Source organism: Scyliorhinus torazame, chromosome 7, assembly GCF_047496885.1.
Source record: "Scyliorhinus torazame isolate Kashiwa2021f chromosome 7, sScyTor2.1, whole genome shotgun sequence".
Taxonomy (NCBI): Eukaryota; Metazoa; Chordata; class Chondrichthyes; order Carcharhiniformes; family Scyliorhinidae; genus Scyliorhinus; species Scyliorhinus torazame.
Window position 1 is genome coordinate 100,713,950 of NC_092713.1, and position 12,053 is coordinate 100,726,002.

The 12,053-nt window shown below is 40.2% G+C and overlaps 1 protein-coding gene across 6 annotated transcripts in view; it reads right to left on the reverse strand.

Moving 5' to 3' along the window:
* Nucleotides 1-12,053, reverse strand: part of efcab7 (EF-hand calcium binding domain 7) — a 197,274-nt gene that overhangs the window by 109,711 nt on the left and 75,510 nt on the right. For all 6 annotated transcript variants that reach the window (XM_072511144.1, XM_072511147.1, XM_072511143.1 and 3 more), the window contains 2 exons: nt 5,060-5,201; nt 1,810-1,919 (listed from right to left, as the gene is read on the reverse strand). In XM_072511144.1, the coding sequence (XP_072367245.1) occupies nt 1,810-1,919; nt 5,060-5,201 (252 nt within the window). The remainder of the gene's footprint in view (nt 1-1,809; nt 1,920-5,059; nt 5,202-12,053) is intronic.

The following is a 12,053-nucleotide window of genomic DNA, read 5'->3' on the forward strand; positions in this document are numbered from 1 at the left end:
TCTTTATCTTCATTTGTTCCTGTTCCAATAAAGTCTTTAAAATGCATGGAGTACAGTCAGAGAATGCTTCAATATTTTAGGTTGGCTGAAGCAGTATTTAATGTTGTAGGAAAATAAAAATTTGTACCAGAAAACAAATGCCCAAGAAAGATTATTTAATGTACTGTTAAACTTCATATGGGGAAAAAAGTTAAAAACATTTGCTTACTTTAAGCCCAGTACAGATGAACTCAAAACACGAAGTATGCTCACAGCAATAAAAGAAAAATGGAGATATCATGCCCGCAGTGTATGTAAAGAAGCACAGCAAAAATAAATTACTGAATCAGGTTTACAAGACCATGAATATAATGTAATGGAAAATTCCATATACTTCAGGGGGGGGTCTTAAAGATAGCTATAAAACTTTTTGTGGCATTGTATTTTTTCATCAAGAATTATCATATAAATATTATATTATAGCAAATTGAAGGGATCTTGAAATATCAGGCGGACATATTATGCCAGAAACGAAATGTATCACTTTTTAGGGCAATAATACAAACACCATCCCATACAATAATAGACAATTTAAAAGTATTGGAAATTCACAGATGACTGATCAGTATCAGAATGACAATAGTAGATTACATTATTTGGAAATTTGTTTAATCAGCGCACTCACCCAAATGATGACTGACATGCTGTGCAATTCAAATATTTTCTATTTAATTTCAATAACCAGTGCAAAGCTGCTGTGACTCCATATATTTTGCAAATTTACAGATCTTTGAATCAAGTTGCTTGAAATTTTCTCAACATTGATAGATATTAGGTGTTCATTGTTATATGTTCCTCCAAAATCTTCATCCCTTCTAATTTCAAATTTAATTCACAATTTTGCTAATTTTGTCACTCGTGTTGGTTTTGGAATAGTGTGCAGAGAAATATTTCTAAAATATACGCTATTTTTTGATTTAACAAAAGCAGCACATCTAACGCTCCTCTTCTCACTTATAGATAAAGTCACTTGGGTACAATGTTGATCATTACCCCAATGTTGACCATTATCCCAAAAGAGATGTTTAACAGTAAAAATTATCTTGTATATATTATAGTAAAATAGCTAATCGTCACAGATTACATTAAATTGTCGCGTCCTCCTCATGTCTCAGCTGGTTTATCTAATAAGTGCACATCAGGAAGGTCCCAGGTTCAAACTGTCGATTGTACCAAAATTACAGAAGTGGTGCTAAAATTTAAATTCCCTGGGTTCCAAAGGCAAAATCACCCTTCTGGCTGATATCTAGCAAGCCCCACTGAAGATCTCAAGGGAGGACAAGACTGAACTTGGCTTTTGCAACATCAATCGCTTCTTTTTTAAAATAAATTTAAAGTGCCCAATTCTTTTTTTTTTCCAATTAAGGGGCAATTCAGCATGGTCAATCCACCTACCCTGCGCAACTTTGGTTTATGGAGGCGAGACCCATGCAGATATGGGGAGAATGTGCAAACTTCACACGGTCAGTGACCGGGAACATCAATCTCAGCCATCATCAAACGGCACATGAATAGCCACAGCCTGTACCAGGTGATGTCTGAGAAACTAAGACTCAACAAGAGAAAATTAGTGGAAAGACGAGGAAAGGTGCCTAGTTGAAGAGCAGTTTCCTTGATGATTTTAATCTCACTTGTGCTGAAAAACAAATTTGGAGTTGATGCACATTAGTTATTGACCCTTGATCTCTCTATATGTCATTGCATTAGTCTACACATGAGCTGGTCAACAAAACCACATTTAGAGTCTGTATCCGCGTTAGCAATTCTGACCTCCTTTTCCCGTAATTCTGTGGCGCACACGACCTCCAGAGCTTCAGAACCACCAGCGTTCCTCAAAACATATAATGCAGTATCCACATTCATCCAGGGCGATAATTTTTCTGAGCATGTAGAACATAATGTAAAGTTACTATGACTAAAAAGATGTTACGTGTGGAACAAAAATGCATATTGTAGAAAAAAGTATATTTTTCCCTTCTGGTGTGATTCTGTGTTACATTATAACTGTTAAACCGGTAACGGCATTGGGGAGAGTTGTTTAGAATTCAAATAACCCAGGATTACAGCATGTTGAATAAAACATTTAAAAATGAATAAGGTGTTCGAAATGGTTGGGGAATCATTTAAACATACTTTACGGGGGAGTTATGAGACAAAATTAGTCTGCTTCCATTTCACATCATAAATAGTCTGTCTGAAATTCCGCAGCCATATCAGGCTAAATTCATAAAAAAGTGATGAAACTACAGAATGCACATTTCTCATATTGTGAATGATTGAACTGAGTGATTGATGTTCTGCCATTACAAAGATTTGTGAGGCTGCACCTGTCAAACAGAAGGGAACTTCCTTAGGATTAGTAAAATATGTATTAAAAACTCTACATTTTTAAAGGTAACAAAATGTATTGCTCTGCACTGCTTTATGCTTTTAAATAATACATATACATTAATTTCATGCATTTTCCATCGAGAACAGTAAAATGCAAAAAAAGATAAAATATATAGTCAGTGTAACATTGTGAAGGCACTGAAGCTGTGGTTACAATTTTTTTTTAAATAGTCACTGGTTCATAATTTTGTTTCCTTTTTCAGGGGCTGAAATTCTGCAAGAGATCGGCTCTCTTGCCCTACCTCACTTAAATGGCCATTCTTCAATTCTGAGCCAAGGACATGAGTGTTGGCAACCATTTGGCTATGTGGTCTGGTTATCAGGGAGAAGGAAGATCTGCTAGGTCTACCAGGTACAGAAAAACCATAAACTTGTTTACGAATATATTTATAATTCTGTTTCACCCAGTACATAGTGAAAATATTTCTATCCTTATACCTAGGTACACTTTCCTTTAGAAGTCGTTGGATAGTAATCAGAGGCATAAATCAGCCTGAAATCTTTCATTCCTGAGATAAAGAAATAAGGTAAAAGAGATAAAAGAATATAGTAATTATTAAGATGGCCTGTCTAAAGTCTGAACGCCGACATAACACGTAGGTGAGCTACATGGGCTGAACTGACTCATCCCATTCCTACATTATGTTCTTTAAAAGGGAGGAGCAAGAGGCACAAACAGAAGGCAGTGAGATAAGCAGGTGGAAAAAGTAAAAAGATGGATGCATTAGTTCTCTAAGTTTACATCCTGTCTACCAATTCAGGTAGTAACCGACATTGCAAGGCTAACACAATCACAAAGTCAGCCTTTTGATCTCTGGGTGGTGTGTCTATCTCTGTATAGACATTGCTGGGAATGTCATTCAGTCCATTCATCCATCCAGAGAAATCCCGACCTCCCCTCATTGTAGCATTCAGTTATGCATTGTGATTTCAGAGATTTTGCCTCCACTACTGTACCCACAAATTAATACTACATGTTGATCACTCTCCAGGTAAAGAAGAATTTCCTGAATCAGTTCTAAAATTACCTTTTACTAATTTGAACCAGTTCCTCCTAGTTCTATTGCCAAAGTTAAATTCTCAGTTAAAGACCATGAGTCAGATTTTGGCCTTGGCCTGTATCTAACAGCTGACTTTGAACAACAGACCAGGATACTCCAACTGTTTAACTGAAACAAAGCATCACAAAGACCGCAGACAGGTGTGGGTGCAATAGGATTTCCTTGGAAATTTCTCAACTGTCTGTCTCCATGTAACAGGCCCCTGAACACACTATTTTCCTTCCAGGGAGGAGGGGAGGGATGGAATCTGGCCTGTTGACCACAGACGGAGGTCGGCTGTGGCTAGGGAGTCGGGCGAGTGCTGAGACGGACTGTTTAGAAGGCCCATCTCAGTTCTCTGTGATTTTGCCACAGTTGTATTCAAGGTTGTTAGGCTCTACCCACTACTTCCATGCCCACTCATCCAGTATGCACTAAGTACAGAATCAATGAACCATGTAATAATAGTATTGATTTTTGAAATGCTCACCCAAAAAAAACCCAATCAAAAATCTCCTTTAAACATCAATGCTGCTCTTACAACCACATAAATGTGTCAATCAGACAGGGCAATAATATCAACAACCTCACTTCACACTCTTAATCTTTTCCAAATATACAGACATTGAAAAAACAGATGAAAAAGGAATAACTTATTAAAACCCCATAGAGATGTCAATTAACCAAAGCAAGCATTCCCCTTCTGCCTGTCTAAACAGAGACTCCTGCTGACCAAATCCATTAGTGAGTCTCAGAGATTAGCCAAGCATTCAAAATCAGGCTATCTGGGAACTGTGTCAACAGAATCAGATTGCCATGGAGGTGGTACGAGAGGCATGGAAAATATTTCACAACCGTACCTTTTTAAAGGTTTTCAAATTCAGACTATGGTTCACGACTCATCTGTGGGCCAGGCCATACTCTGTGAATATTGTTGCTGTGAGGGGAGAGGGGTGGGTGCTGCAGTGGGTATGAGATGACTACCTCTGGAATGGAACTGGCTGGGTAAGGAATGCAAGGTGCAGGCATCCTTATTCCCTGCCAGTGAGAATTACTGGTGTCGGAAATATGGGCCGCAATGCCAAAATCAGGTCTCACCCACCATTTTAAAAAGGCCTCTGGGGTCAACTCTGCAAAAAAATCTGGCTCCATCTATCCATTATGATTTATTTGTTTTGAGTCATTTTAGGTTCTCTAAGTCTTCCATCTTATTTATGGTAGTCTTGATCATACTTGGGATATCTTTGAAATGTTAAGCTAGTCAGGCAGCATTTCTAGAGAGATAAATAGAATTAATGCTTTATGTCAATGGTGAAAGGTTATTGACCTGAAACTTCTTTCCACATATGCTGCTCAGAATTTCCAGCATTTTCAGTTTTCATTTCAGATTTGCAGTATGTGCAGTATGTTAATTGGGATATCTTTGATTAGAGAGCGAATATTGCTCCATGATTCTGTCTCTTCATGGAACAAACTGCCCCCTTTCTCAATCTGGCGTAGGACAAACTCCTAGCTAGCTTGGATTGTTTTCACTATTAAAGATGTCTAACCACAGTTGTTAGGTGTTGCAGAATAGTTGCAGGCTATACCTTCAGTTTGGCTGAGGTTTAATGGTCTGATGGTGAGAAAAACATTTGTTGTCTGATGCAATTCCAGTCTATACTGATGATTGACAATTCCACCATCTTCCTCGAGGAAAAAACATCCCTTTGACCAAACATGTTGCCAATTCTAGAGGGAAAGAAGAGAACGGAGAACCTGTTATCTATTAATATTATTTCAGTAACACAGACAGGCAACAAACTGCCAGTTTACATTTGGATATATTGAGATGCGAAAGAGAAACTTGGAAATGTTATTCTAGGATTAGTAATTTGGGTCATTGAAAAACTTTCAAAATTTCTACACTTAGCATGTATAATGAATCTTCTGTCCAAGTTGTGCAATTTTACATAAAATACCTCTGAGGCAGTGAAAATGCCAATTTCCCAGCAGTGATTTTTCAAAATATACTAATACAACAAATAAAATAACCAAGCATTCAAAACTTGTTCTCAACTTGTGGATTGTAAATTTATAGATACTTGACACCAAGTGTGGAATAGGATCAAATAATGACAAAATAAGTTGTTTTACGGCATTATTTCTTTTGTGAGAGTTCAGGTTGTTTTCTTCTTTTCAAAAATACATAGGGCAGAATTTTACATCGGTGGGATTTTATGGTCTCATCGAGGAAATGGACATTTGAATGGCTTGCCGCAATTTACAGTCCTGCCCTTGGTTTGGAGCCGTAAAATTCCTTGCATAATTTCCATCCCGTTTCATTTTTTGTGCCATGCACCACTGAAAGTAATGGGTCATCACGGGGCAGCACGGTAGCATTGTGGTTAGCACAATTGCTTCACAGCTCCAGGGTCCCAGGTTCGATTCCCGGCTTGGGTCACTGTCTGTGCAGAGTCTGCACATTCTCCCCGTGTGTGCGTGGGTTTCCTCCGGGTGCTCCAGTTTCCTCCCACAGTCCAAAGATATGCAGGTTAGGTGGATTGGCCATGCTAAATTGCCCTTAGTGTCCAAAATTTCCCTTAGCGTTGGGTGGGGTTATTGGGTTATGGGGATGGGGTGTAGGTGTGGACCTTGGGTAGGGTGCTCTTTCCAAGAGTCGGTGCAGACTCGATGGGCCGAATGGCCTTCTGCACTGTAAATTCTATGTAATTCTATGTAAAATCTCCCTTAACTTGCCAATAGCATCTTGAAGTCATCTAATCAAGCGTACGTTGCGCTCTACTTAACAGCTTTTTGAGACAGCATGACTGAGATGGGAAATTCAAAGTATAAGAACATAAGAACTAGGGGCCCCTCGAGCCTGCTCCGCCATTCAATGAGATCATGGCTGATCTTTTGTGGACTCAGCTCCACTTTCCTGCCCGAACACCATAACCCTTAATCCCTTTATTCTTCAAAAAACTATTTATCTTTATCTTAAAAACATTTAACGAAGGACCCTCAACTGCTTCACTGGGCAAGGAATTCCATAGATTTACAACCCTTTGGGTGAAGAAGTTCCTCCTACACTCAGTCCTAAATCTACTTCCCCTTATTTTGAGGCTATGCCCCCTAGTTCTGCTTTCACCCGCCAGTGGAAACAACCTGGAGATCAAAACAGAGATTATTCCAAATGCCACATTCTGTGACACAGTGCCTGGAATTTTTTTCCGGACTGGAAGATCCTGCCGGAGGGAAGAGTCAGAAAATCCTGGCCTGTGTATTGGAGATCTGGAATTAAACCTAATAGAACACACGCTGACTTTCAGGCAACTGAGGTGGAGAAAAAACCAGTCCACCTCCTTCTGAAATGTGCCTTTGCAAAGAAGGTATGAGGGGCTGTCCCCAGGCATGGACACTGAGATAAGCATCAGCAGCTGCTGTATAACCATCAACTCGGTGAAAGTTGCTCTTTGGTCTGCCTGAAAATTGTTCAGTCTTCTAGTGCAAAGAGTTGTCCATGACCAAGTGTTTCAGACTGGCATATTCCAAGGTCCAGGAATACACCATCAAAAAGGCTCAATGAGGAACGGCCACTGTCTAAGGCCCTGCTTAGTACACCAAGGGTCCGGAATCTGTGTAAAATCGCTCAGGCTGCATATGTGACATGAAATGTAGTATTGTAAATGAAACTTGTAATTATAAGTGTGGTAAGTCACCTCAGAATGACCTATGCTGAATTGAAAGAAATTGAATTACACTTTATTTTATATCAAATTTGAACTATTTATTATAATCTTTATCGTCACAAGTAGGCTTACATTAACACTGCAATGAAGTTACTGTGAAAAGCCCCTAGTCGCCACATTGCGGTGCCTGTTCGAGTACACAAGAGGGAGAATTCAGAATGTCCAATTCACCTAATTTCAGGACTTGTGGGAGGAAACCGGAGCACCCGGAGGAAACCCACGCAGCCACAAGGAGAACGTGCAGACTCCGCACAGACAGTGACCCAAGCCGGGAATCGAATCTGGGACCCTGGCACTGTGAAGCAACAGTGCTAACCACTGTGCTAACGTGAACTGTTATGTACTTTTACCAATGTTATGAATAAAGTATATTTTGGGGGGGAAAACTTGGTATTAAATCTGATGGTGGCAGTTTTTAAACTAAACATTTTGATAAAGATGATCTTTTACAACCCAAATATATGCTCACATAAATAAAATGTACTGGTTCAACAATACTTTTTATTGGTTATGTAGTTAGCATGTACAGGCAGTACACGTCTAACTTCCCCAACACTCTGTTCACTTAGCCCTGCAATGGCATTTTCAATAACACATTAATAACTGCTCATAATGCCACCCATGCAGAGACAGTATGCCAGTCTCATTAGTTATCAAAAAACAGTTTATCTTCATGGTTATGATGCAACCAATGAATGTACAACATTAAGAGAAAAACTGGAATACAATCAGTACTCTAAGCCAGTTAGAGCAAAATGAATGAATAGCATTAAGTGTATCTTTAGTACAGATATTTAATTGGGGTGAAGAAATACTTTTAGAAACATCAGCAATAATGATCAGAAAGAATACTTCCTTGGGAGTGCTTTTTTCTTGTGAGGACATAATTTCTTGGTTTATACTAGTTCAGTATATTTTACTATTTTGAAACATATCCATGATCTCTTGGCCACAGACTCAACTGCACTGGCCTACTCTCAGACTGAAATCACATCCTACAAAAGAAACACAAGATAGTTGGACAGCAAGTATTTTCTTGAGTTTCATTCCATCGGCCTGTCCTCTCCCTCCAACCACTTGAGGGTGTGCTAGTTCTTTGTGTGGTCCCTCCGTGCAGCAACCTTGCTGAAATGGGAATCATACCAGCATTGAATAATAATGGCCACATACCTTTACTTTGTGACACTCCACCACTTCCTGAAGAGGCTTTTTCCTAATTTTGTGCTTTTTTGACACACATAATTGCTTTTAGTTACCTTATGGCATAAACACTTGCAAGCCTTGCCCATTTCCTTTAAGAGTGTGATTGTCCAAGTGCTGGATAAACTCAAAGTGCTCCCCCCCATCTGTTCACTTTGCCCTGCAGAGGTATTTTCAATAACTTGTTAATAACTGCTCATAATTCCACTTATGCAAATACTGCCTTGCTAACACATTCAATGCATCAATGTAAGCTAGCCATGAATGAAGCACAACATGGACACTAAGTAACCTTACTGAACTTGGTACTTAAATGCAAGTTATAAGTTTTGTTTAATGAATTATTTTGTTTGCCTGTGGAATTAAAAGGAACAAAATAATTGAAAAGACAACCTGCATTAATTTGAAAGATGACTGCTAAACAACGTGTTGTGTTTGATAGTAACATCATGTTATTTCTAATTTTGAAGTCCAATGTAGCAGTGTATGTTTGGAGAAAGGGGTGTCAGTGTCTCCCAAATGCCCTGTTCTAATAAAGAACTCTTGGAATAAAAGGAATAGTAGCAACATAGATATTAAATTGGCTGAGGTAGTGGAAACAGTTTTGTGGTTAATGGAATTTTTCAGACTGGATGAAGGTCTGTAGTGGAATTCCCCAAGGGATCCATGCTCTTCCTGATATATGTTAACAACTTAGCTCTTGATGTATATGACACAATTTCAAAATTTGTGAATGGTACAAAACTTGGAAGTATAGTGAATGTGTCCGACAAATGATAGATGAAATTTAATGCAGGGAAGTGTGAAGTGATTCATTTTGGTATGAAGAACACAGAGACAATATTAAACAAAACATATACTTCTAGAGGGGGTGCAGGAGCAAAGGGACCGAGACGTGCATAAGTCAGTGAAGATGGAGGGACAGATTGAGAGAGCAGTTAATAAAGCATTCAGAATCTGGGCTATATTAAGAGGGACGCAGAGTACAAGAGGAAGTAAGTTATGTTAAATTGGTACAAAACACTGGTTTGGCCTCCACTGGACTAGTGCATCCAATTCCGGGTACTACACTTTAGGAAAGATGTGAAAACATTAGAGAGGGACAGAAAACGATTCATGAGAATTGTTTCAGGGATGAAAATTGAGGGGGAACTAGGAAATAGGGCCAGTATGGCTCTGAGGAAGAGCAGACAGGGAGATGTTGCTGAAAACAGCGGGACTGGTGGCCTGAAGTGCATATGTTTTAATGCAAGAAGTATAATAGGCAAGGCAGATGAACTTAGAGCTTGGATTAGTACTTGGAACTATGATGTTGTTGCCATTACAGACACCTGGTTGAGGGAAGGACAGGATTGGCAGCTAAACATTCCAGGATTTAGATGTTTCAGGCGAGACAGAGGGGGATGTAAAAGGGGTGGAGGAGTTGCGCTACTGGTTAGGGAGAATATCACAGCTGTACTGCGGGAGGACACCTCAGAGGGCAGCGAGGTTATATGGCTAGAGATAAGGAATAAGAAGGGTGCAGTCACAATGTTGGGGGTTTACTACAGGCCTCCCAACAGCCAGTGGGAGACAGAGGAGCAGATAGATAGACAGATTTTGGAAAGGAGTAAAAGCAACAGGGTTGTTGTGATGGGAGACTTTAACTTCCCCAATATTGACTGGGACTCACTGAGTGGTAGGGGCTTGGACGGGGCAGTTTGCAAGGAGCATATAGGAGGGCTTCTTAAAACAATATGTAGATAGTCCAACTAGGGAAGGGGCTGTACTGGACCTGGTGTTGGGGAATGAGCCTAGCCAGGTGGTAGAAGTTTCAGTAGGGGTGCATTTCGGGAACAGTGACCACAATTCAGTAAGTTTTAAAGTGCTGGTGGACAAGGATAAGAGTGGTCCTAGGATGAATGTGCTAAATTTGGGGAAGGCTAATTATAACAATATTAGGTGGGAACTGAAGAACATAGACTGGGGGTGGATGTTTGAGGGTAAATCAACATCTGACATGTGGGAGGCTTTCAAATGTCAGTTGAAAGGAATTCAGGACCGGAAGTTCCTGTGAGGAAGAAGGATAAATATGGCAAATTTCGCGATCCTTGGATAACAAGATATTGTAGGCCTCGTCAAAAAGAAAAAGGAGGCATTTGACAGGGCTAGAAGGCTGGGAACAGGTCCATAGGTCACCGAAAGGGGCAACACAGGTGGAGAATGTAGTCAAGAAGGCATACTGCATGCTTGCCTTCATTGGCTGGGGCATTGTGTATAAAAATTGGCAAGTCATGTTGCAGCTGTATAGAACCTTAGTTAGGCCACACTTGGAGTATAGTGTTCAATTCTGGTCGCCACACTACCAGAAGGACGTGGAGGCTTTAGAGAGGGTACAGAAGAGATTTACCAGGATGTTGCCTTGTATGGAGGGCATTAACTATGAGGAGAGGTTGAATAAACTTGGTTTGTTCTCACTGGAACAAAGAAGGTTGAGGGGTGACCTGATAGAGGTCTACAAAACTTTGAGGGGCAAAGACAGAGTGGATAGTCAGAGGATTTTTCCCAGGGTAGAGGGGTCAATTACTGGGGGGCATAGATTTAAGGTGCGAGGGGCAAAGTTTAGAGGAGATGTACGAGGCAAGTTTTTTTACACAGAGGGTAGTGGGTGCCTGGAACTCGCTACTGGAGGAGGTGGTGGAAGCAGGGACGATAGTGACGTTTGAGGGGCATCTTGACAAATACATTTTTAGGATGGGAATACAGGGATACGGACCCCGGAAGTGTAGAAGATTTTAGTTTAGACGGGCAGAATGGTCGGCGCAGGCTTGGAGGGCCGAAGGGCCTGTTCCTTTGCTGTACCTTTCTTTGTTCTTTGATGAGGAACTTCAGTCATGCAGATAATTTGTAGAAGCTGGGACTGTTCGCCTTGGAGAAGAGAGGGTTGAAAGGAGAATTGATAGATGTAATCAAAATAACGAAGGGTCTGAACAGAGTAGAAAGTAAAAAACTGTTTAACTGGTGGAAGGATTGAGAATGAGAGGGACAGATTTAAGGTAAATGGTAAAAGAAGCAATTGAAAGGAGAAACTTTTGCATGCAATGAGTGGCCAAAATCTGGAATGTGCTGCCTGAGTGGTGGAGATAAGTTAAATCAAGGCATTCAAGAGTGAATTGGATTATTATCCAAAAAGGAAGAATATACAAGGTTATGTGGAGACGGTGGGGAATGTTCATTCGGAGAGCCGGCGCAGACACTTCCTCCTTATGAGCTATAACAATTCTGTGATTTTCAGTTGGACAGTTGGACTATATCTTCCCCTATAATATTATAAACAATTACACCAGCAGCATAGTTTTGACAAAGCACCAGATGGCGCTCCAATCACTCAGATTTCCAGTAGAAAGTTAAAGCGTTCCGCCACTGAAAGAAAATGCTTTTAATGCAATTCATTCCAAATGTTGCATTGTGCACTGTGATTCTCAGAATGGTTTTACATGTAAACTCAACTATACGAAGAGTGTATTGAGGTACGAAGGTACAAGGGACGGATTGGCTGTGGTAGATTGGAAAAATACATTAAAAGATTGATGTACCGTCAATTACCACGAGACGAGAATGGTGAAACAATCGAGGCTTTATTGCACAAGATGTTGTGCCTCCTGCAGCTGGA